The sequence below is a fragment of the Cervus elaphus genome, chromosome 5 (assembly GCF_910594005.1).
Source record: "Cervus elaphus chromosome 5, mCerEla1.1, whole genome shotgun sequence".
Lineage (NCBI taxonomy): Eukaryota > Metazoa > Chordata > Mammalia > Artiodactyla > Cervidae > Cervus > Cervus elaphus.
Window position 1 is genome coordinate 118,790,162 of NC_057819.1, and position 27,208 is coordinate 118,817,369.

Below are 27,208 nucleotides of genomic sequence, written 5' to 3' on the forward strand. Positions count from 1 at the left end.
ATAATCTAGAAATATATAGGAAATGGCACAGTAAAGCTTTGAAATGATCAAGATAATGTATTCACCAAAATCAGCAAGCAATTTTCACCATAACAATTAACTATTTTTGAAGTATAGATTATATATTTAAAAATCTAAGTTGTCTTAATTTGCTGATCAGAGTTTATTCTGAAAGTTGTCTTTTCCAACTTATGGAAAAGCTCTCATTAATTTGTATTATATATGGCATTTTATAAATACTGCAAGATATGCCCAATGATTCTATGTTTAAGAATATCTTCTTTTTACTTAACTCTTCATCTTAAAATTGGAATATCATTAACCTATGTAGAAGATATTTATGACTTTGAGGCAATACCATGATACCTAAAGTTCATGTCTACCATTCCCTCTTTTGAAAGGAGAGAAGGTTGATTCTAGTGACCTGAAAAGTATCCTGGGAAACCTGGGGATTGAGCTCACAGATAAGGAAAAAGAGAAGCTACTGGAAACACTGACAGTTGACGGTGAGCCATCATAGAGGTGTTGCAGAGGCCTTCTAGGAATCTCATATTTTTGTGTCTTTAGGTCTGTGTGAAAATCTCCACCTCCATTTCTGTTTATTTTCTTTTAAAAGTGCAAAAGAAAAACAAATTCAAGAAATTTGAGTTCTAAGTAATACAGCAACCTTGTCATTATTGTTTAGAATTTATATTGGAAATTAAGTAACCCTTCAGACAAAGGTTGACCTTAGCAGCTAGTCATGTTGTTACCCCCTCAAGTCACTAATTTGCATATATGATAAGAAGGGAAAAGAAAGAGAAAAACAGGAGATCAGTGGTAAAAAAAAAAACAGAGAGAGAGCGAGCGAGAAGAAGAAGATAGGAAGCAGAAACCGAAAAGGAAGGAAAGCTCTGCTCATGCTTCAGTGAGTAGACTCCTTCAGGTATTTGGATAGAAAGGCTTGTCACGAGAAAAATCTCTATTCTCTAACTTCTTTGTATTAGATAAAATAGCGTAAAAATTAGGGACAAATCATTAAAATGTTATTTCTGAAATTATTTAGTTCATACAATTTTTGTGATTTCATGTTAGTTTCATCATTACATGAATTATGGCTTTCTTATAGATGCTGGAAAAATTCATCTCAGTAGATTGCTGAAGGGTGTGAAGTCTCTCCAAGGTGAGTAAGAAGTCCAATTAAAAATTATTTGGCTGACACTCCCCAATTTTATACCATTCAATTATGAATCCTAGCTCCTCACTTTGATATAATTCCTGTATTTAATATTTTTTTGGTCTGTTCACATTTTAGCTGATAACAGCATGTACTTTATCTTGCATGAAGTTCCACATACTCTTGCTTTTTTTTTTTTTTTTTTGGCTTTGTACACGCTCTCCTCACCCACACCCACACACACAAAAGGTATTAGGTTGGTTATCAGCAGTTCCACTTACTTAATATTATTTTGTTATGCAGGCTTATTACTAAGACAATATTTAAATATTTTATTGACTTTATACGCTTGGACAAGTATATGTAGTTTTAGATGTTTTGAAATGATAATTATACAAAAACATAAAATGCATTTTCTTTATTTTATTTTCATAGAATTTATGGTGATTGTATTAGTTAGGACTTTATTAAGCAAGCAGAATCACTGTGAGTGACATGGAATAAAGCATTTATTATAAAAATTATGTTTAATGCAATTGTGAGAGATGGTGAAGTCTATGAAAACTTTTGTCTCTGCTTCTGATGGTGGGCCTGAAGCCCTGAAATCACCATAGTCAGCAAGGCCAGCATTCAGAAAGAAAAATTAGATTGAAAGAGTTGGGGAGAACAAAATCAAATTAGAACCTCTGAGGACAAACTGTAATCTATGTCTGTCTATCCTACTTTCCCCACCACTAAGAATATGAATGAGCTGTGAAAGAAACCAGCATCCTTCTCCATGGAGAAACACATGTGCCTAGCCCAAGACTAGGAAAATTTAAAGGAGATGGGGCAAAAGCCAGAATATCTGTAGGCCCAACTTCCAACTCATGCCAACAAAGTGAGCCAGGAGATCAACAGCAACATCATGAGCTTTAATGGCAGCTGGAGCCCTACACTGCCCTTTAGAGTGTAGTAACAGCTGCTTCACTTGTGCCTCCCAAATCTTATGCAGAATTTTCTTTTACCATCAGAACTATGTAGAGAAGGAAATTCATAGACTATAATTTTACCTAAGCTACTATGATTTGATAAAAATCTATCATCCATATATATCTCTTCTAACTCTTCTTATAATAACCATTTCTCATATAAGCAAAATTCTGCTAACTCTCTTCTCTGAAAATCTTACAAAATCTTAGCTGTCATTTCATCCATCTCTAGGTTATATTCATTTATGTTCTAGTTGAGTCACATTCCTCCTTGACATTCTATAACTTAAACAATGATATATAAGACTAACTACTTTAGCAAATCTTTTGTAGATGGTGGGGGAACAGGGGCAGAGATAAAAGGAAAATAATTGAATAAAGTAGTCGCAAATTTATTTGTATCAAAATAATATAGAAATCTTCATTATTGTGCAATCCTTTAATACCTGATCATGTGATTGTAACTGGTATTTGTATCTTTCTTCTCTTACTACCATTTCATATTGCTTTTTCCCTCACCAAGCACCCTGGCTGCTCCCACCTCCTTTGCCCGGTGGGTGATCCTAAATATTATTCCTGAAGAACAAGGGCCATTATTGTATTGGGTTGTTTGATTTTTAATTAACTTTAATCACAGATGTTTTAGATTCTGCCTGCATTTATCTATATCCTCGCAGTGTAGAGTAGCAGCCTAGGTTCCCTCTGATGGTCAGGATCCATCACTTCAACCAGTAAAGTCATCCCTTTATTTACTTGTTGATTCACAGCAAGAGGAAGTCAAGGTACCTCAGATCAGTTTTTTTTCTTCCATAGTCAATTGGCAATAGGATATTCTTTTCTTTTTTAACTTCGCTGATATTTATTTGACATGTAACAATTTGATACACTTACATATTGCAAAATCCCATCACCTCACATAATTTTTTTGGTGAGAACTTTTTTAATTGTTAAAAAATTTTTATTTATTTATTTTTGCCCGTGCTGGGTCTTTGTTGCTACATGTGGGGTTTCTCTAGTTGCAGCGAGTGGGGACTACTCTCTAATTGCTGTGTGTGGGCTTCTCATTGTGGTGACTTCTCTTGCTGTGGAGTGTGGGCTTCAGCAGTTGTGGTGCATGGGCTTAGTTGCCTCATGGCATGTGAAATGTTCCTGATCCGAGATCGAACCTGTATCCCCTGAATTGGCAGGTGGATTCTTAAACACTGGACCACCAGGGAAGTCCTAGTGAGAACTTTTAAGATCTACTCTCTTAGCAACTTTTATGTATATCATCTATCCAATACTGTCAAATATAGTCACTATGCTATATATTCTATTCCCAGAGTTTCTCTGTCTTTGATTTTAGACAGTCTTTTCATTACATCTTGAGAATATTGATTTGGTTTAGAAACTGGAGGGGATGGGGGTTCATGAATGAAATTGAATGTCCAAATCTCTCCCCAGATTTGGGAACCTCTCAGTCTTCATTTCTTCCCTCTCTACTTATGGGGCTCCAGTATTTCACAGATTGTCTTTTTTAGTGGTATCTCATAGTTCATGTAGGCTTTCTTCATTCTTTTTTATTCTTTTTTCTCCCTTAACTGGATAATTTCAAATGACCTATCTTCTATTAATACTTCATAGGTTCTCTCTGCTACTTGATCAGGATTCTGCTGATCTATTACATTTTTTCATTTTGTTCATTGTATTCTTCAGGTCCAGATTTTCTGTTTGGTTCTTTTTCATAATACCTATCACTATTAAACCTCTTGTTTTGCTTTTGTGTTATTTTCCTGATGTCATTGACTTATCTTTCTGTGTTTTCTTTTAGCTTACTAAGCTTCCTTAAAACAACTATTTTGAAATCTTATTGGGTAGATCAGAGATGTTCATTTCTTTAGGATTGGCTACTGAAAATTTATTGTGTTCCTTTAGTGGTGTTGTGTTTCTTGGATTTTTCATGTTCTTTGAAGACTTGGGTTGCTGTCTTCACATTGAAGAAAAAGTGTAACTTCTTTCAGCCTTTTATGGCTGGCTTCAGGAGAAATTCATTCATTAGAAGAGTCTGTAAAGGTTGCTGCCTCTGTGTGTAGTGTCAAGTCTAAAGTCCCTGGAGATCAGCAGAACCAGAAATTGGGAGGAAAAACTGGACACAAAGTGGATAATAGTGAGGATAAACGAATCCACAGAGGCAGACTGGGGTCCCTATCTATCTTTTCCCACTTCCAACTCCAACAACAGTTTTTACAAAAGAAACTTGCACCCTTTGCCATGAAACTGCACGCATGGCTGACCCAGGACTCAGAGAAGCAAAAGGAGGAGATTTAGCAGGAACTGGGAGAGCTGTAAGCCCAGCTGCTTCAGGCCAACAAAGGTGAACAAACCTGTAGATTGACAAAGACAAAATGGCAAGCTGTGGTGGTGCCTGGCCCTCTACATGACCTTTCAGAATGCAGTGGCTGCTGCTTCACTTTTGCTTCTGAAATATGCAAGTTTTTCCATGGCCACCTCTACCTCAAAACCATACAGGACTGGCAAAACGAAATACTGGCAAGGATGTGGAGAAGCAGGAATTCTCAAACACTGCTGGTAGGAATGCAAAATGGTACAGCCACTTTGGAAGACAGTTTGGTGGTTTATTATAAAACTAAACATACTCTTACCATACAACCCAGCAATCACGTTACTAGGTATTTATCCAACAGAGATGACAATAGAGATAAAGCCACTTTATTCATATTGCCAAGATTTAGAAGCAACCAAAATGTACTTCAGTAGATGAATGGATAAGTAAACTGTGGTTACAGTTACAGTTCAGTCGTTCAGTTGTGTCCGACTCTTTGTGACCCCATGGACTGCAGCACTCCAGGTCTCCCTGTCCATCACCAGCTCCCAGAGTGTACTCAAATTCATGTCCATTGAGTTGGTGATGCCATCCAACCATCTCATCCTCTGTCGTCCCCTTCTCCTCCCGCCTTCAATCTTTCCAAGCATCAGATACATCTAGATAATGGAATATTTTTTCAGCACTAAAAGGAAATGAGCTATTACACAATGAAAGGACATGGGGGAATCTTCAGTGCATATTACTAAGTGAAAGAAGTCAATCTGAAAAGGCTATATGCTGTATGACTCCAACACTGTGATATTCTGAGAAAAGCAAAACCATGGAAACAATAGAAAGATCAATATTTGCCAGAAAGAGAGGGAGGAGGAGAGATGACTAGGAAGTACACAGAGGATTTTTAGGGTGGTTAAAATACTCTATATAATATTATAATGATGGATATAATATGTTATTATAATTTTGTCGAAACCAGTGGAATATATGACATCAAGAGGGAATCCTAAGGTAAACTATGGAGTTTGGATCATTATGATGTGTCAGTGTAGGTTTATCCTTAGTTAAAAAAAAAAAGTACCACTCTGGTGAATGATGTTGTTAATGGAGGAGACTGTGCATGTGTGGAGGGTAGCAGGTATATGGGAATCTCTGTACCTTCCTCTCAAAGTTTTGTTATAAACCTGAAACTACTCTAAAAAAGTAAAGTCTTTTTTAAAAAACCATAAATTATAAATTAATGAGTAAATCCATACAGGGAAGGAAATTCTTGGAAATGTAGTCTCAACTTAGCTAAGTTGAAATCACCATGGTCAATAAAGATACTAATAATAATATTGCTTATGGAAAATCTTGGTATAATACACTTTTTTCCTGTTCCTACATTGTCTCTTTCATAAGGGGGGAAGGTTCATATAAATAACCTGGACAATACTCTAGAAAGATTTGGAATTGAGCTCACAGAAGAGGAACTTGCAAAGTTGTCAGAAGACCTACAAATTGATGGTGAGCCTTGTTTTACATGTGACTCTTAAAAAATAAATTTAATTGACATGTTAGAAAGGTTGGAAAGGATTCTAATATTAAAGTCAGAATAAATCTTGGATTTATACTACAGTTCATCCAACATCAGCATCTATTTTTCCTCTCCATACCTAGAATTGCAGAGGGTGCTGTCAAAGCTCTAATACATCTATAAGAAAGCAAAAATAATAGGGATATGAAAAATTATATAGAGCGAAATCAACAGGCCAATTCTTTCGTTCATCCCTCTGTCTACCAAAATTCATCTAAAATAAATTCAAAGATTCTCATCATAGTGCACGAGGCCTTCTCAGTCCATCTGCCTCTTTGATATCTTCTCTTATTTTTTTCCTCTTCATCTGCCTCTTTGATATCTTCTCTTATTTTTTTCCTCTTCAGACCATGTTGAACTACTGGTAGTTTCACACACAAGACATACCTCTAGACTTTTATCTTCTCTCAATCTCTCCTCCATGTGAAGTCCTTTTTATCTGTATGTATTTTTGATGCACCCTAATACATTAATATAGTTAATGCACTACCTCCTGCAGGAAGCAATCTTAGAACATACTGGGCTAGGTTAGAGATCTCTTCCTCAACTGTATGTTTGTACATGAAGTAAAGTTACCAGAATACTGGGCCAACTCTAATGGTATCTTCAATGTATAATGGCTTATAATGGCTTCCGAAACACTAGGAAAAGTATACTTTTCCTGACCCAGATTCTGAAATATGAGACCTCTGTATTAATGAAGGTCACATTAATTCCATGAGATCCAAGCATTCAATAAATGGTCTTAGTTAAAAATGTTTTTAATGGAATTGTTTCCACAAAATATATGTCTTGAGTTTGTTTTCTGAACTTGTGACATTATCTTCATTGAGCTTTTTCTTGTAGCTAATGGGAAAGTTGATCTGAAAGAGGTGATGGATGGAGTAAAAGCCACTACAGGTAGGTGAGAAATAATAAATCTAAGATATTTAATATTTACTATAATTATATTTTACCATTATCTCTTAATTACCATGTTAGTTGTGGCACTGATCTCTTCATTTGTTAAATGTTATACTAATTGCTAGCAATTCATCTATTTTCTGGCATATTTTTAATATTAGTTTCAAGCATACTGTATAGATTCATTAAAAGTCATTACAAAATAATGGGTATAATTCCCTTGCTATAAAATATATCCTTGTTGCTTATCTACTTTATACATAGTAGTTCGTATTTATTCATTCCATAACCCTATTATGCCCTTCCCCCATTCCCTCTCCCCACTGATACCGACTAGTTTGTTTTCTAGATCTGTGAGTCTGTTTCTGTTTTGCTATATACATTTGTTTTGTTTTCTAGATTTCACTTATAAGTGATTTCATACAGTATTTGTCTTTTCTTATTTCACTAAGCATAATATTCTCTAGGTCCATTCACATTGCTACAAATGGCAGAATTTTATTCTTTTTATGGCTGAAATATTCCATTGTATATGTACCACATATTTTTTTATCTGTTCCTCTATTGATGGACATTTGGGTTACTTCCATATCTTGGCTATTGTAAATAGTGCTGCTATGAACACTTTTTAGATTTTTCCAGATGTATACCCAGGAGTGGAATTGCTGGGTATTATGATAGTTCTATATTCAGTTTTTTTTTTAGGAACCTCCATATCATTTTTTGAACTGTCAACACCAGTGTGTATTCTCATCAACAGTGAACAAGTGTTTCATTTTCTCTATGTCCTCTCCAATATGTTATTTGTAGACTTTTTGATAATAGCCATTCTGACAGCTATAGGTAATCTCACTGTGACTTTGATTTGCATTTTTCTAAAATAGTGATGTTGAATATCTTTTCATGTGCCTTTTAGTTATTTGTATGTGTCATTTAAGGTCACTGTTTCTTTATTGATTTTCTGTCTGGGTGATCAGTCCATTGATGTAAGTGGGCATTAATGTCCCTTAGTATTATATTTATTATTGTCAATTTCTCCCTTTGTCCCTTGGCATTTGCTTTATGTATTTTGGTTCTCATGTATTGGGTGTATATATGTTAACAAGTATAATATCCTTATTTGTATTGATCCTTTTATCATTATATGATGTCCTTCTTTGTCTTTTATTATAGACTTTGTTTTAAAGGCTATTTTGTCTGATATGAGTATTGCTACCCTGGCTTTTTTTTTTCATTTCCATTTGCGTGAAATATCTCTTTCCATACCCTCACATTCAGTCTGTGTGTCATTAGCTGTGAAGTGAGTATCTTGTAAGCATCATATAGAATGGTGTTTCATTTTTAATCTAATCAACCACTCTAAGTCCTTTGATTGGAACATTAGTCAATTGACATTTGAAGTAATGTTGATAACTATGTACTTATTACCATTTTATTACTTGTTTTTCCAGTTGTCATGTAGTTCTCTGTTCACTTCTTTTTCATTGTTTCTTCCTTTGTGATTTGATTCTTTCTTTTTTAATTATATACTTTTGAACAGCCCATGGTTTCATTAGTGTTTCTTTTTTTTTTTTAATATTTATTTATTTATTTGACCACACCAGATCTTAGTTGTGGCACACAGGATCTTTAATCATTTTTGCAGCATGTGAGATCTTTAGTTGAGGCATGCAAACTCTAAGTTATGACATGTGGGATCTAGTTCCCTGACCAGGGCTCAAACCAAAGTCCTCTGTATTGTAAGCATGGAGTTTTAGCCACTGAACCACCAAGGAAGTCCTTAATGGTTTTCTTTAGTAGTGTCCTTGTGGCCTTTCATTTTAATTTTTTATGTCTGCTGTGTGCCTTTGTGGTTGCCATGGGGTTCATATATGGTGACCTATAACTATGTATGATTGAAAGTGAAGGTGAAGTCACTCAGTCGTGTCTGACTCTTTGCGATCCTGTGGACTGTAGCCCACCAGGCTCCTCCGTCCATGGGATTCTCCAGGCAAGAATACTGGAGTGGGTTGCCAGTTCCTTCTCCAGGGGATCTTCCCAACCCAGGGATCGAACCCAGGTCTCTGGCATTGCGGGCAGAGGCTTTAACCTCTGAGCCACAACTGGTCATCATTTAGGTTCAAACACATTCTTTAAAAAAATCTACATCTTTAATTCTCCTCTCCCACATTTTGTGTATTTGATGTCACATTTTACATCTTTGTGCTTACACCTCAATTGTTTATTGTACTTACAGTTGCTTTTATAATTTTTTGTCTTTAAATCTACACACTGATTTATTTAAGTGGTAAATCCTCAGTCTTCATTATATATTTGCCTTCTTTCCACTTAGGTAAAGCCCTTTTATGTTTCTTTTAGACTAGGCTTAGTATTGATACTGGAGAAGGAAATGGCAACCCACTCCAGTATTCTTGCCTGGAAAACCCCATGGACGGAGAAACCTGGTAGGCTACAGTCCATGGGGTCGCAGAGTCGGACACAACTGAGCGACTTCACTTCACTTCACTTAGTATTGATAAACCCTTTTAGTTTTTGCTTGTCTTAGATGTTCTTAACCTCTCCTTCTATTCTAAGTGATAATCATTCTGGGTAGACTATTGTAGGTCACAGGATTTTCCCTTTCGGCATTTTGAATATAGCGTGTCACTCCTTTCTGGCCTCCTAGGTTACTGCAGAGAAATTAGCTGATAGCCTTATGGAGATTCCCTTTGTTTGTCTCTTGCTGCCTTTAAATTTCTATTTTTATATTTAACTTTTGCCATTTTAATTACAATAAAATAGTGTGGGTTTTGGTGTGGGTCTGTTTGGGTTCTTCTCATTTGGGACCCTCTGTCCTTCCTATATCTGGATATCTGTTTCCTTCTTTGGGTTTGGGAACTTTTCAGCCATGATTTACTCAAGTATATCTTTGATCCCCTTCTTTCTTTCTCTCCTCCTTCTGGGACCCCTACAATGTGAATGTTGGTACGCTTAATGTTATCCCAGAAATCTCTTAAATGATTTAAAAGATTTTTTAAAACTTGTTTCTCTTTTCACTGTTCTGATTGAATGATTTCCATTAGTCTATCTTCCAGTTCACTTATGCATTTTTCAGTATCATTTAGTCTTTGCTATTCACCCTTCTAGTTTCTTTTACTTCAACTATTTAACTTCTCATTTCTGAGTAGATCTTTTCATATTTTCTAGTTTCTTGATAAATTTAGTGAAATTTTCTTTATCTATTCTTTTCTCTAATCTGGTTCAGTTCAGTTCAGTTCAGTCGCTCAGTCGTGTCCAACTCTTTGCAACCCCATGAACCGCAGCATGCCAGGCCTTCCTGTCCATCACCAACTCCCAGAGTTTACCCAAACTCATGTCCATTGGGCCGGTGATGGCATCCAACCATCTCATCCTCTGTCGTCCCATTCCCCTCCTGCCCTGAATCTTTCCCAACACCAGGGTCTTTTCAAATGAGTCAGCTCTTCACATCAGATGGCCAAAGTATTGGAGTTTCAGCTTCGACATCAATCCTTTCAATGAACACCCAGGACCAATTTCCCTTAGGATGGACTGGTTGGATCTCCTTGCAGTCCAAGGGACTCTCAAGAGTCTTCTCCAACACCACAGTTCAAAAGCATCAATACTTCTGCACTCAGCCCTCTTTATAGTGCAACTCTCACATCCATACATGACCACTGGAAAAACCATAGCCTTGACTAGACGGACCTTTGTTGGCAAAGTAATGTCTCTGCTTTTTAATATGCTGTCTAGGTTGGTCATAACTTTCCTTCCAAGGAGTAAGCATCTTTTAATTTCATGGCTTCAGTCACCATCTGCAGTGATTTTGGAGCCCGAAAAAATAAACTTTGCCACTGTTTCCCCATCTACTTGCCATGAAGTGATCGGACCAGTTGCCATGATCTTAGTTTTCTGAATGTTGAGCTTTAAGCCAACTTTTTCACTCTCCTCTTTCACTTTCACTTTCACTTTCACTTTCTCCTTCACTTTCTGCCATAAGGGTGGTGTCATCTGCATATCTGAGGTTATTGATATTTCTCCCAGCAATCTTGATTCCAGCTTGTGCTTCCTCCAGCCCAGCGTTTCCCATGATGTACTCTGCGTATAAGTTAAATAAGCAAGATGACAATATACATCCTTGACGTACTCCTTTTCCTATTTGGAACCAGTGTGTTGTTCCATGTCCAGTTCTAACTGTTGCTTCCTGACCTGCATACAGGTTTCTCAAGAGGCAGGTCAGGTGGCCTGGTATTCCCATCTCTTTCAGTATTTTTCACAGTTTATTGTGATCCACACAGTCAAAGGCTTTGGCATAGTCAATAAAGCAGAAATAGATGTTTTTCTGGAACTCTCTTGCATTTTTGATGATCCAGCAAGTGTTGGCAATTTGATTTCTGGTTCCTCTGCCATTTCTAAAACCAGCTTGAACACTTGGAAGTTCATGGTTCACGTATTGCTGAAGCCTGGCTTGGAGAATTTTGAGCCTTACTTTACTAGCATGTGAGATGAGTGCAATTGTGCAGTAGGCCGAGCATTCTTTGACATTGCCTTTCTTTGGGATTGGAATGAAGACTGACCTTTTCCAGTCCTATGGCCTCTGCTGAGTTTTCCAAATTTGCTGGCATATTGAGTGCAGTGCTTTCACAGTATCATCTTTTGGGATTTGAAATAGCTCAACTGGAATTCCATTACCTCCACTAGCTTTGTTCATAATGATGCCCTCTTGACTTCACATTCCAGGATGTCTGGCTCTAGGTAAGTGATCATACCATCGTGATTATCTGGGTCATGAAGATCTTTTTTGTACAGTTCGTCTGTGTATTCTTGCTACCACTTCTTAATATCTTCTGCTTCTCTTAGATCCATACCATTTCTATCCTTTATTGAGCCTATCTTTGCATGAAATATTCCCTTGGTATCTAATTTTCTTGAAGAAATCACTAGCCTTTCCTATTCTATTGTTTTCCTCTATTTCTTTACATTGATCCCTGAGGAAGGCTTTCTTATCTCTCCTTGCTAATCTTTGGAACTCTGCATTCAAATGGGTATATCTTTCCTTTTCTCCTTTGCTTTTAGCTTCCCTTCTTTTCAACGCTATTTGTAAGGCCTCCTCAGACAGCCATTTTGCTTTTTTGCATTTCTTTTTCTTGGGGATGGTCTTTATCCCTGTCTCCTGCACAATGTCACGAACCTTTGTCTAATTTGGTTAACATTTTTATTACAAAAGCTTTGAATTCTTTATCTAGTAAATTGTTTATGTCTGTTTCATTATTTTCTCAGGAATTTTCTTACTCTTTCAAATGAGACCACTTCTTCTGCCTTGTTATTTTGCTTAACTTTCTCTATGTTTATGTATTTAGGTGAAACAGTTGTCTGTTGAGGTCTCTAAGTGGTGTCCTTATGTGGGAGTGTCCCTATACAGACTGCATGTTCCCAACGCATTTGGTAGGAGAGCTGGATTTGACATGGATGCAAAGTCAGGTCTTTCCTCAGGGTGTACTGGCAGTTATCACCTTGATGAGGGGATGCATGGAGATGGAATAGGTAGAACTGGAGCTAGGTGTGAGGTGAGACTTCCTCCCTACTCAGTGGTCCTTCATAGCCTTATTGGGATTGAAGTCTGATCCCAAAATGCTGGAGCTAAAAGCCCTGAGGATTGGTTCTGTTCCCTCTAGGTGAATACTTTTACTTCTCCCAGTACTGGAACCCTTGCGGCATAAGAGGGTACTGCTGAAGCAAAGGGGTCCTTGCGTGCTCTCAGCTCACGTCCGCTGCAGACAGAGATCCAGGTTTTCTCAGTGAGCTGCGTATGCAGGAGCCGACAGTTGTTTCCTTTGTTCTGTTCAGACACAACCTGTGTACAAGTCCCCTTGTCTCTCAGCTGGCCACTGCCCCCAGTCTCCACTCCCCCTGCCTCTTGTGGGTGTGCACCACAGGGTAGGCAGACTCATATGGACTCTTAGCATGTATTAAGGTGTGAGCTATGGTGGAGCAACTACCATCAGAGTTCTAGGCTGCCTCAGATGTGCCGCTTGAGTAAGTGCCAACAATGGGCGCTGCCAACCAACCCAGGCTCTACCCTGGGACCCGGTCACCACTGTGTGACACAGCCAAGTTTTCTCCCCAGGCATGGCAGCCCTAGATCCTGTGCCATGCTGCAACATAGACTACGCAGGATTGGTGTGTTCACTCAGTTCAGCCTGCTGTGCACACGAAGGAAAACCCAGCAACCACTAGAGTAGTCCTCTAACTGCCCTTTCCCCCTGACTAGGAGGCAAGGCATTGTGTGTGTGCTTGCTCCTCATGAGCAGAGTCCAGGCTTCCTACAGCCCTTCTGTTAGTCCCAGCAGCCCTCCATCTACCTCCCATGTTTAGGAACCCAGGGCTGGGGCAGCCGATCTGTGTGTCTTGCCACACACCCGCCAAGGTGGGTCTTGGTCCATGTATTCTCCCTTTTTCCTCTGAGTTCCCTCCCAGGTGCACAGTTCCTGATCTGATCACTTTTCTTCTCTTCTTACCTGATTGCCTGTGGGTCTTTCTTACAACCATGGCTGTACAAGAGTCTTTCTGCCAGTTTTCAGTTGGCTTTCAGTGAGAATTATTCCACATATAGATATTTAAAAATTTTTTATTGCCATATAGTTGATTTGGGGCTTCCCAGGTGGCACTTCCTGGTGGCTCAGAGAGTAAAGAATCTCCCTGCAGTGCAGGAGACCTGGATTCGATCCCTGGGTTGGGAAAATCCCCTGGAGGAGGTCATGGCAACCCACTCCAGTATTCTTGCCTAGAGAATCCCCATGGACAGAAGAGCCTGGCAAGCTGCAGTCCATGGGGTTGCAAAGAATCAGACATGACTGAGCGGCTAAGCACAGGTGGCGCTAGTGGTAAAGAACCTCCCTGCCAATGTGAGAAACATAAGAGATGCAGGTTCAGTCCCTGGGTCGGGAAGATCCCCTGAAGGAGGGCATGGTAATCCACTCTAGTATTCTTGCTTGGAGAATCCCATGGACAGAGGAGACTGGCAGATTACAGTCCATAGGGTCGCAAAGGATCTGACGTGATTGAAGTGGCTTAGCAGCAGCAACAGCAGCAGCATGCTTGATTTACGATGTTGTGTTAGTGTCTGCTATACAGCAAAGTTAATAAGCTATCCTTATACATATGTCAACTGTATTTTTGATGTGTTCTCGGGGGAAGGTGAGTTCCATTGTCCTCTTACTCTGCCATCTTGATTGAGTCCTCTTATTTTGCTTTTTTCTTTGTTACAACAACTAAACTCTACATTAGTTTTCAATAAAATAAAGTAAAAATAAAGTAAAACGTTAGTGAAAACTCCAGATAATTAATAAAGATGAGACGAACAGATCTTACCTTAATTGATACAATTATTTGAATAAGTAAATCATTTACAATAGTCTAAATGAATAGAGAAATACATAATATAGATTTCACTGCATTCAGAGTTGCCTTGACATTGTCATCATGATTATGCCTTCTTTTATTAGCATTTAGAATTCAAATTACTTTTCTGTGAGTGTTATAGTCAGTGTACTTGGAGGGGTCTCACTGGCCTTTGCTCTTCATTCTGTGTCTATTCATACCACATAGCCAAAGACTAATCTTCCCTATTTGGAATCATAACGTGAACTTTTAAATTCATACATGCAATGTTGTCTATCTTCTTTAAGGAGGGGAAGTTGATGTCAGAGATGTGAAAACCACTCTGAAAAACTTAGGAATAGAGCTCACAGATAAAGAATACTCGAAACTGTTGAAAAATCTGCCTTTCAATGGTAAGCATTTCAAATATTGATATGACCTTAAAGGGTCCTTTAAGCTTTTATTTATTTATTTATTTTTGGAAAACTGAAACTATTACCATTTGCTAAGATGCAGAAAATAAAAATAAGAACTCTACTCAAAATAATCTAAATGTTCATTTATTCCTGAGAGAAATCCCCATCTATGCAGTTGCCTTTTAGTTTTAGAGTAAGTGTCCCCATCATGTTGAATCATGCTATCAAGGGGAAGAAATTTCAGAGGTTACCCTTATCTCTTAAATACCTGTAAGTGGTTTGAGAAACTAAAAAAGGAAAAGATGTAATGCCAAACTAGAAGGGAGTGAAAGGTGAGAGGCTGAATCACATCAAAGAAGAATTCTGTATATTATATGATGCCTGCATATTAACATTTTGATAAACTTTCCTTAATTTTCTCTCAAAATTAATTTTAATAGTGAAATTTCTAGGGCAAATCATGAAAATCCTAGCTTTACTGAAATAATTTTAGCTAATAGCCACATAATTTCTCTATGATCTAAATTTTGCATTTTTTTCTGTAGATGATAACAAGGTCTTTAAGAGCAGATTGCTGAAAGGTGTGAAGTCTTTTAAAGGTGAGTGAGAAATATAAGCCCTCTTACACAGGGCTGAGAAATACTCTTGAAGGGCACGAACAGAACCTTGTGCACCAGGACCCAGGAGAAAGGAGCAGTGACCCCACAAGAGACTGACCCAGACTTGCTTGTGAGTGTCCAGGAGTCTCCAGTAGAGATGTGGGTTGCTGGTGGCCTGCTGCAGGGCTGGGGGCACTGAGTGTAGCAGTACATACATGAGATCTTTTGAAGGAGGTCACCATTATCTCCATTACCTCCACCATAGTTTAGTAGGAGTTTAGTCGCTAAGTCACGTCTGACTCTTGTGACCCCATGGACTGTAACCTGCCAGGCTTCTCTGTCCATGGGATTATCCAGACAAGAATACTGGAGTGGATTGCCATTTCCTTCTCCAGGGGATCTTCCCGACCCAGGAATTGAACCCAGGTCTCCTACATTGCAGGCAGATTCTTTACCAACTGAGCTATGAGGGAAGCCCCACCACCATAGTTTGGCCCCAGGTAAATAGCAGGGAAGGAATACAGCTCCACCCACCAACAGAAAATTGGATTAAAGATTTACTGAGCATGGCCTTGCCCGTCAGAACAAGACCCCAGTTTCTACCTCAGTCAGTTTCTCCCATCAGGAAGCTTCCTTCTCTATCGGAGGGCAGACAGACTGAAAGCCACAATCACAGAAAACTAATCAATCTAATCACATGGACCACAGCCTTGTTTAACTCAATGAAACCATGAGCCATGCCGTGTAGGGCCACCCAAGATGGATGGGTCATGGTGGAGAGTTCTGACAAAATGTGATCCACTGGAGAAGGGAATGGTAAACCACTTAAGTATTCTTGCCTTGAGAACTCCATGAACAGTATGAAAAGGCAAAAAGATAGACACTGAAAGATGAACTCCCCAGGTCGGTAGGTTCCCAATATGCTACTGGAGATCAATGGAGAAATAACTCCAGAAAGAATGAAGAGATGGAGCCAAAGCAAAAACAAAACCCAGCTCTGGTTGTGACTGTTGATGGAAGCAAGGTCCAATGCTGTAAAGAGCAATATTTCATAGGAACCTGGAATGTTAGGTCCATGAATCAAGGCAAATTGGAAGTGGTCAAACAGGAGATGGCAAGAGTGAACATTGACATTTTAGGAATCAGTGAACTAAAATGGACTGGAATGGGTGAATTTAACTCAAATGACCATTACATCTACTACTGTGGGCAAGAATCCCTTAGAAGAAATGGAGTAGCCATCATAGTCAACAAAAGAGTCTGAAATACAGTACTTGGGTGTAATCTCAAAAATGACAGAATGATTTCTGTTCGTTTCCAAGGCAAACCTTTCAATATCACAGTAATCCAAGTCTATGCCCCAACCAGTAATGCAGAAGAAGCTGAAGTTGAATGGTTCTATGAAGACCTACAAGACCTTTTAGAACTAACACCCAAAAAAGATGTCCTTTTCATTATGGGGACTGGAATGCAAAAGTAGGAAGTCAAGAAACACCTGGAGTAACAGGCAAATTTGGCCTTGGAGTACAGAATGAAGCAGAGCAAAGGCTAATAGAGTTTTGCCAAGAGAACACACTGGTCATAGCAAACACCCTCTTCCAACAACACAAGAGAAGACTCTACACTGGGAGATCATCAGATGGTCAACACTGAAATCAGATTGATTATATTCTTTGCAGCCAAAGATGGAGATGCAGTCCTGTTATGCAGTCAGCAAAAGCAAGACTGGGAGCTGACTGTGGCTCAGATCATGAACTCCTTATTGCAAAATTCAGACTGAAATTGAAGAAAGTAGGGAAAACCACTAGACCATTCAGGTATGACCTAAATCAAATCCCTTACGATTATACAGTGGAAGTGAGAATTAGATTTAAGGGACTAGATCTGATAGACAGAGTGCCTGATGAACTATGGATGGAGGTTCGTGACATTGTAGAGACAGGGATCAAGACCATCCCCAAGAAAAAGAAATGCAAAACAGCAAAATGGCTGTCTTAGAAGGCCTTACAAATAGCTTGAAAAAAATTGAAAAGCAAAGGAAAAAACGAACCATAGACCCATTTGAATGCAAAGTTCCAAAGAATAGCAAGGAGAGATAAGAAAGCCTTCTTCAGTGATCTGTGCAAAGATATAGAGGAAAAATCTTTTCCCATAGAATGGGAAAGACTAGAGATCTCTTCAAGAAAATTAGAGAAACCAAAGGAATATTTCATGCAAAGATGGGCTCAATAATGGACAGAAATGGTATGGACCTAACAGAAGCAGAAGATATTCAGAAGAGGTGGCAAGAATACACAGAAGAACTGTACAAAAAAGATCTTCACGGCCCAGATAATCACGATGGTATGATCACTCATCTAGAGCCAGACATCCTGGAATGTGAAGTCAAGTGGGCCTTAGGGAAGCATCACTATGAACAAAGCTAGTGGAGGTAATGGAATTCCAGTTGAGCTATTTCAAATCTCAAATGATGATACTGTGAAAGTGCTGCACTCAATATGCCAGCAAATTTGGAAAACTCAGCAGAGGCCATAGGACTGGAAAAGGTCAGTCTTCATTCCAGTCCCAAAGAAAGGCAATGCCAAAGAATGCTCAGCCTACTGCACAATTGCACTCATCTCACATGCTAGTAAAGTAAGGCTCAAAATTCTCCAAGCCAGGCTTCAGCAATACATGAACCATGAACTTGCAGATGTTCAAGCTGGTTTTAGAAAAGGCAGAGAAACCAGAGATCAAATTGCCAACATCTGCTAGATCACTGAAAAAGCAAGAGAGTTCCAGAAAAACACCTACTTCTGCTTTATTGACTTTGACTGTGTGTATCACAATAAACTGTGAAAAATTCTGAAAGAGATGGGAATACCAGGCCACCTGACCTGCCTCTTGAGAAACCTGTATGCAGGTCAGGAAGCAACAGTTAGAACTGGACATGGAACAACACACTGGTTCCAAATAGGAAAAGGAATACGTCAAGGCTGTATATCGTCACCCTGCTTACTTAACTTATATGCAGAGTACATCATGAGAAACGCTGGGCTGGAGGAAGCACAAGCTGGAATCAAGATTGCTGGGAGAAATATCAATAACCTCAGATATGCAGATGACACCACCTTTATGGCAGAAAGTGAAGAAGAACTAAAGAGCCTCTTAATGAAAGTGAAGGAGGAGAGTGAAAAGTTGGCTTAAAGCTCAACATTCAGAAAACTAAGATCATGGCAACTGGTCCGATCACTTCATGGCAAGTAGATGGGGAAACAGTGGCAAAGTTTATTTTTTCGGGCTCCAAAATCACTGCAGATGGTGACTGAAGCCATGAAATTAAAAGATGCTTACTCCTTGGAAGGAAAGTTATGACCAACCTAGACAGCATATTAAAAAGCAGAGACATTACTTTGCCAACAAAGGTCCGTCTAGTCAAGGCTATGGTTTTTCCAGTGGTCATGTATGGATGTGAGAGTTGCACTATAAAGAGGGCTGAGTGCAGAAGTATTGATGCTTTTGAACTGTGGTGTTGGAGAAGACTCTTGAGAGTCCCTTGGACTGCAAGGAGATCCAACCAGTCCATCCTAAGGGAAATTGGTCCTGGGTGTTCATTGAAAGGATTGATGTCGAAGCTGAAACTCCAATACTTTGGCCATCTGATGTGAAGAGCTGACTTATTTGAAAAGACCCTGGTGTTGGGAAAGATTGAGGGCAGGAGGGGAAGGGGACGACAAAGGATGAGATAGTTGGATGGCATCACTGATTCCTACTTGTTAAAAATCCTTTCTCCTTCTCCTTCTTCTGATTAGCTCCTGCTAATTATTTTACCCATCTCAGATATTAACCCCCACATGCTGCCTTCACTGAATGCTCCAGGCTTGATTAGGGCCTTGGTCAGATCTTTGGCAGTACCGGAATATCAGGTCAACATCAAGGAGATTTTGATAATTATACTTATAAAACAGAAGGGCTCCCCAAAAGCCTGGGTTTGAGTATCTTTTCTCTGGCCCAGAGCTTATGGTCTCCAAAAAGCTTTATTAATATTTACATAAATCTTCAAAATCCCCAAATTTAAAGGAGTGTTCATTTAAATTTTGGTGTGAGCCTAATTTAGCTGACTTTATTATACTATATGAGTAATTTGTATTTTTTTCCTAAGGTCATACCATTGATTATATGTTTCTTTTGGACTTTTACTTGTAGCAAATGGAAATGTTGATCTGCATAATGTGATGGAAGAAATGAAAGTCGTTACAGGTGAGTATAAAGTCACCATAAACCTAAGATTCCTATTGGTGCAGTAATTATGTTTTGCCATTAACAATAAATGTCATGTTGATTGTGCATTATACTGCTTAAAGTAAATATTTGTCTAGAGTTGGACTTAGTGGTACCTATGTTTCAGTGATAAAATTTTAGTGTCATGTCTTAGTAGAAAGACTTTAGTTCTCTAGAGTAGTTCTCATAAATCTTTTCTCTTGGTTAGTACAGTAAAGAAAAAATCAAGTTTTGCTTCAGATTCTCCTAACTCGCCCCCCAATTCTCCTGAACTTCTAGTCTCATGAAATTGGGCCATTCCTACTTACTAGAGGTTTGGAGCTTTGTTCCTTTCCCCAAAACTATGTAGAAGCCTCAACTGAGGCAAATACTTTGAAAGACAGTACTTTCCCTTCCTGGCTACTGGACCTATAACAGATTCAGCTCTCAGCTTGACCCAACTGAAGAAGTGCTGGCCCTTCTAAAGGATAAAGAGATTATTCATAGAAGGAACTGCAATACGTGGCTCATATGTACTGGCAAGGACTAGGACGCATTTCTGGGAGAAGATCTTCAAGTATAACCCAGAATAGAGTATGGAAAATGAGGCTGAGGCTGGATATGAAGAGTTTGTTGATATGGGTGCTTGTTCCTGTAAGTCCAGTTTTAATGCCCAGCCAAAACTACTTGGGGTGGACAGTAAACTTCTGGGCTGGCTCCTATGAGCTTGGGAGACAATGGCCCACATCAAATTAGGTGAAAATGTCAAAACTGCCTTGATACAATGCTGAGGAGAGAACAAAAAGTTCAAATAAGTTGAGTGTGCCAGAATGATTCTAATATGTAAGACCTGAAGATCCATCAAATAACTATGTTCCTCAAGAGGGTCTATGGAACACTATCTTTAATGAGGCGATAAGTGCATCCATCCAAATGTCCCTACCACAAGTCTCAGTGTCCAACTCCCTATTTAGAGCCATGACTATGGTAGAGAGGACTTGCCAAGACTGTACATTCAGCTTTCTCTGAGATTCTGCCATTCTGACCATCAGGTACTGATCTTGGTCTTCAACACTGTCTCCTCAAATAGGAGATGAGAGCCTCTTAAACTGCTGCCATGGAAGCCTGCCCTTTACACATGCCTCAAGTTACTAAGCAACAACCATCCAATTACATTATAAAATTAAAATTTCCTCATATTTCTCAAACCTTAGAGAATAGTGCTTGAGCCATTGAATCCCCTTTTACCTGTATGTTTTTACAATTAATACACCAAAGGTGAACATCTCAGCAGTTTCAACAATACATTGTGTTATGGGTTCCCAGGTGGCTCAGTGGTAAAGAATCAGCCTATCAATGCAGGAGATGTGGGTTCAATCCCTGGGTCAGGAAGATCCCCTGGAGGAGGAAATGGCAACCCACTCTAGTATTCTTGCTAGGAGAATCCCATGGACTAGAGAAGCCTGGTGGGCTACAGTCCCTGGGGTTACAAAGAGTTGGAAATGACTTAGCATGCACGTACACATGCATGTGTTAGGGATTATTACCGCTTCCCTCACACCATCAATGGAATCTTTGTTATAACCTGTCCAGGAAGGCATACACCACCTTATGGTCTGCTTCTGAGGGCCACTTCCAAAGCCAAGTGTCCTAAATTTGGTTTTCAGATGCAGACCCCAAGACTAGTATTTATGTGCAAGTGAATTGTTACAGAAGAGTTACCAAAGAAAACTTATATAAGGGGATGGAAGAAGCCAAGTAAAAGCCCCATCTTAGACAAAGTCTTGATACCTTCAGATTAACCCCACTGAAGATCTCTGTAAATTACACCTCAGAGTTGTCCCAATCGAGAATTTTCACACTTTCCCTCAGTCAGTCATTGACTGACCCAGCCACACTTTCTTTGCTTTCTGTACAAGAGAGAAAAGCAGTCTTCAGCAGCATGAGGATAGTCTTACAAACAAAAGCTATAGGTGCTACTTGTTGGGAGCAAAACCACACCATGGCTGGGGATGCTCAAAAATGGTAAATAAGGATCTGAGAGATGTGCACAGAGCACAGGGACTACAAAAACTAAGAAATATGTAAGCCTACTCATGATTGAAGTGAGAACTGTGTTTAGTTATGAGACACAAGAGGAAAATGCAGTGGTTATGTACTAGAAGACAGAGAAAAAAGGAAAAATCATGGAGAAGAGAAGGAAAAGAATGAGATCGTTATGTTTAATATCGATAAACCACCAGCCCCTGTGTAGATTTGCTATCAGTTCAGTTCAATCGCTCGGTTGTGTCTGACTCTTTGTAACCCCATGGGCTTTATCCCAGTGATGCAAGGATACTTCAATATTTGGCAAATCAATCAATGTGATACACCATATTAACAAATTGAAAGATAAAAACCATATGATTATCTCAATAGATGCAGAGAAAGCCTTTGACAAAATTCAACACCCATTTATGATAAAAAAAAAAAAAAACCCTCCAGAAAGCAGGCATAGGAGGAAGATAACTCAACATAGTAAAAGCTATATGTGATAAACCCACAGCAAACATTATCCTCAATGGTGAAAAATTGAAAGCATTTCCCCTAAAATCAGGAACAAGACAAGGGTGCCCACTCTCACCACTACTATTCAACATAGTTTTGGAAGTTTTGGCCACAGCAATCAGAGCAGAAAAAGAAATAGAAAGAATTCAGATTGGAAAAGAAGAAGTAAAACTCTCACTGTTTGCAGACGACATGATCCTCTACATAGAAAACCCTAAAGACTCTACCAGAAAATTACTAGAGCCAATCAATGAATATAGTAAAGTTGCAGGATATAAAATTAACACACAGAAATCCCTTGCATTCCTATACACTAACAATGAGAAAACAGAAAGAGAAGGAAACAATTCCATTCACCATTGCAACGAAAAGAATAAAATACTTAGGAGTACATCTACCTAAAGAAACAAAAGAGCTATACATAGAAAACTATAAAACACTGATGAAAGAAATCAAAGAGGACACAAACAGATGGAGAAACATACCGAGTTCATGGATTGGAAGAATCAATATTGTCAAAATGGCTATTCTACCCAAAGCAATCTATAGATTCAATGCAATCCCTATTAAGCTACCAACGGTATTTTTCACAGAACTAGAACAAATAATTTCTCAATTTGTATGGAAATACAAAAAAACCTCGAATAGCCAAAGTAATCTTGAGAAAGAAGAATGGAACTGGAGGAATCAACCTGCCTGACTTCAGACTCTACTACAAAGCCACAGTCATCAAGACAATATGGTACTGGCACAAAGACAGAAATATAGATCAATGGAACAGAATAGAAAGCCCAGAGATAAATCCACGAACCTATGGACACCTTATCTTTGACAAAGGAGGCAAGGATATACAATGGAAAAAAGACAACCTCTTTAACAAGTGGTGCTGGTGAAAAGATAGCCTTCAGAATGGGAGAAAATAATAGGAAATGAAGCAATGGACAAAGGATTAATCTCAAAAATATACAAACATCCCCTGCAGCTCAATTCCAGAAAAATAAATGACCCAATCAAAAAATGGGCCAAAGAGCTAAACAGACATTTCTCCAAAGAAGACATACAGATGGCTAACAAGCACATGAAAAGATGCTCAACATCACTCATCATCAGAGAAATGCAAATCAAAACCTCAATGAGGTACCATTACACACCAGTCAGAATGGCTGCTATCCAAAAATCTACAAGCAATAAATGCTGGAGAGGGTGTGGAGAAAAGGGAACCCTCTTACACTGTTGGTGGGAATGCAGACTAGTACAGCCATTATGGAGAACAGTGTGGAGATTCCTTAAAAAACTGGAAATAGAACTGCCATATGACCCAGCAATCCCACTCCTGGGCATACACACTGAGGAAACCAGATCTGAAAGAGACACGTGCAACCCAATGTTCATCACAGTACTGTTTATAATAGCCAGGACATGAATCAACCTAGATGTCCATCAGCAGACGAATGGATAAGAAAGCTGTGGTACATATACAATGGAATACTACTCAGCTATTAGAAGAATGCATTTGAATCAGTTCTAGGGTGGATGAAACTAGACCCTATTATACAGAGTGAAGTGAGTCAGAAAGAAAAACACCAATCCAGTATATTAACACGTATATATGGAATTTAGAAAGATGGTAATGATGACCCTATATGTGAGACAGAAAAAGAGACACAGAACAGACTTCTGGACTCTGTGGGAGAGGGCGAAGGCGGGATGATATGGGAGAATGGCATTGAAACATGTAAAAATTATCATATGTGAAATGAATCGCCAGTCCAGGTTTGATGCATGATACAGGGTGCTTGGGGCTGGTGCACTGGGATGACCCAGAGGGATGGAGTGGGGAGGGAGGTGGGAGGGGGGTTCAAGATGGGGAACACATGTACACTTACGGAGGATTCAAGTCAATATATGGCAAAACAAATACAATATTGTAAAGTAAAATAAATTCATTAATTAATTTAAAAAATAGTTCACTTGTAGGGGATTCAGGAAACATTGTGAAGGGGCTAGAAGGAAGTCTGAGTATATGTCATATTTAGTTTTAACTTTAAAATGCTTAAATATTTTAAAAAATTAAATATTTAAGAAAAATAAGCTAAAATTGAAAATAAACTGAAACACATGAGTCTGATTATGTAACAAAGTGGTAATAGAATATGTGAAAGTGAAAGTTGTTCAGTCGTTTCTGACTCTTTGCAACCTTATGGACTATATAGTCCATGGAATTCTCCAGGCCAGAATACTGGAGTGGGTAGTTTTTCCCTTCTCCAGGTGATCTTCCCAACCCAGGGATCAAGCTTAGGTCTCCTGCATTGCAGGTGGATTCTTTACCAGCTGAGCTATCAGGGAGGCCCAATAGAATGATATAGGGAAACTAGTTATTTCAAGTGATTTCTGAAATGCAGTACTATGATTAAACAGTGAATATATACTAACTACAGAAAGAACTTCAAAGGAATCTTAACTTTATTCAATAGTTTTATCATTAATAATAATATTGGAATTTAATATTGTGACTATTACAGGTAAAAGCAGAATAAAACAAATAAATACGTTAATGTTCTTAGAAACGAACATGTTTCGATTTCAGAGAAAAGAGGTACAAATATACCATCAAGATGTTAGGAAAAATCCTGTAACTGTGAGTTTGGATCACTATGAATTCATCTTCTACAAAGGAGGCAAGAATATACAATGGAAAAAAGACAACCTCTTTAACAAATGGTGCTGGGAAAACTGGTCAACCACTTGTAAAAGAAAGAAACTAGGACACTTTCTAACACCATACACAAAAATAAACTCAAAATGGATTAAAGATCTAAATGTAAGACCAGAAACTATAAAACTCCTAAAGGAGAACATAGGCAAAACAGTCTCCGACATAAATCACAGCAAGATCCTCTATGATCCACCTCCCAGAATATTGGAAATGAAAGCAAAAATAAACAAGTGGGACCTAATTAAAATTAAAAGCTTCTGCACAACAAAGGAAACTATAAGCAAGGTGAAAAGACAGCCTTCAGAATGGGAGAAAATAGTAGCAAACGAAGCAACGAACAAAGGATTAATCTCAAAAATATACAAGCATCCCCTGCAGCTCAATTCCAGAAAAATAAATGACCCAATCAAAAAGTGGGCCAAAGAGCTAAACAGACATTTCTCCAAAGAAGACATACAGATGGCTAACAAGCACATGAAAAGATGCTCAACATCACTCATCATCAGAGAAATGCAAATCAAAACCTCAATGAGGTACCATTACACACCAGTCAGAATGGCTGCTATCCAAAAGTCTACAAGCAATAAATGCTGGAGAGGGTGTGGAGAAAAGGAACCCTCTTACACTGTTGGTGGGAATGCAGACTAGTACAGCTACTATGGAGAACAGTGTGGAGATTCCTTAAAAAACTGGAAATAGAACTGCCATATGACCCAGCAATCCCACTTCTGGGCATACACACTGAGGAAACCAGATCTGAAAGAGACACGTGTACCCCAATGTTCATCGCAGCACTGTTTACAATAGCCAGGACATGGAAGCAACCTAGATGCCCATCAGCAGACGAATGGATAAGGAAGCTGTGGTACATCTACACGATGGAATATTACTCAGCCATTAAAAAGAATTCATTTGAATCAGTTCTAATGAGATGGATGAAACTGGAGCCCATTATACAGAGTGAAGTAAGCCAGAAAGATAAAGACCAATTCAGTATACTAACGCATATATATGGAATTTAAAAAGATGGTAACGATAACCCTATATGCAAAACAGAAAAAGAGACACAGATATACAGAACAGACTTTTGGACTCTGTGAGAGAAGGCGAGGGTGGGAGGTTCAGAGAGAACAGCATTGAAACAAGTATACTATCAAGGGTGAAACAGATCACCAGCCTAGGCTGGATGCATGAGACAAGTGCTCAGGGCTGGTGCACTGGGAAGACCCAGAGGGATGGGATGGAGAGGGAGGCAGGAGGGGGGATCGGGATGGGGAACACTTGTAAATCCATGGCTGATTCATGTCAATGTATGGCAAAAACCACTACAATATTGTAAAGTAATTAGCCTCCAACTAATAAAAACAAATGGAAAAAATAAATAAATTCCATATTTAAAAATAATAATAAAATAATAATAATATTGGAATTTAATATTGTGACTATTACAGGTAAAGGCAGAATAAAACAAATTAAATATGTTAATGTTCTTAGAAACTAACATGTTTCAGTTTCAGAGAAAAGAGGTACAAATATACAATCAAGATGTTAGGAAAAATCCTGTAACTGTGAATTTGGATCACTATGAATTCATGGTTGGTTTTGTTTTTTTTTTTTAATCCTGTTTGTTTTAAAGATGAATTTCTTGTATTTTCCTTGAAAGAAAAGGACCTAGGAACAATCACATCTTAGTTTCAATGATCATGGTTTCTCAATAAAATTTCTACTAAAAGGAACCCCAGAGCTCATTGGAGAAATTCTGCTTCCAGGTCTGAGATAGGAAAAGTACAGAGTGAGCATGGGGTACATTTTTTCTGAAAGGAAGGTAGTATTTAACGTGTTCATGTCAAAAGAAACAGGAGTAGACTCCTGTTGGTCGCAGTGGGGAGAACTTGAGCATAAGAAGGGAGGGAGGGGAGAACATGGTGCCAAGTAGTGTAAAGTATCTTAAATGTGAGTCAGAAGTAGTAAGAAAGCAGTTGAATATGAGCTTCTCATTTGGCTTTACACCATTATCTAATCACTTCATTATGAATCTTGCCACTCCTTGTTTATATAGATTCCATGTCATTGTTTGAAAAACAGATTTCTTTTTATTTAACAAGATAACCAACCATATTGTTTAGAAATGTATTCCACACACTCAGCATTTATTTGGGGGAGGAAATAGTTACTTGCAAAAAAGAAAAACATGAACTATTTATACAGGAATTTCAGTTAACTGTTATATGATATCTCTGAGATTAAATGACAAAAAAAATGAAATGTTTTGGATGGTGCCTGGTATCAAAAAAAAAATTCTCCTTAAATGTTAGCTATTGTTATCATTAGTAGTTATAGTGAAATCTTTTTTTCTTCCAGTTTTACTGAGATATAATTGACATAGAG

At 38.5% G+C, this 27,208-nt stretch overlaps 1 protein-coding gene across 1 annotated transcript in view; it reads left to right on the plus strand.

Moving 5' to 3' along the window:
• EFCAB13 (EF-hand calcium binding domain 13) overlaps positions 1-27,208 on the plus strand; it is a 249,822-nt gene that overhangs the window by 216,412 nt on the left and 6,202 nt on the right. The window contains exons 49-55 of the mRNA XM_043900794.1: positions 402-506; positions 1,109-1,162; positions 5,849-5,953; positions 6,870-6,923; positions 14,612-14,716; positions 15,265-15,318; positions 19,504-19,557. Of these exons, the coding sequence (XP_043756729.1) occupies positions 402-506; positions 1,109-1,162; positions 5,849-5,953; positions 6,870-6,923; positions 14,612-14,716; positions 15,265-15,318; positions 19,504-19,557 (531 nt within the window). The remainder of the gene's footprint in view (positions 1-401; positions 507-1,108; positions 1,163-5,848; positions 5,954-6,869; positions 6,924-14,611; positions 14,717-15,264; positions 15,319-19,503; positions 19,558-27,208) is intronic.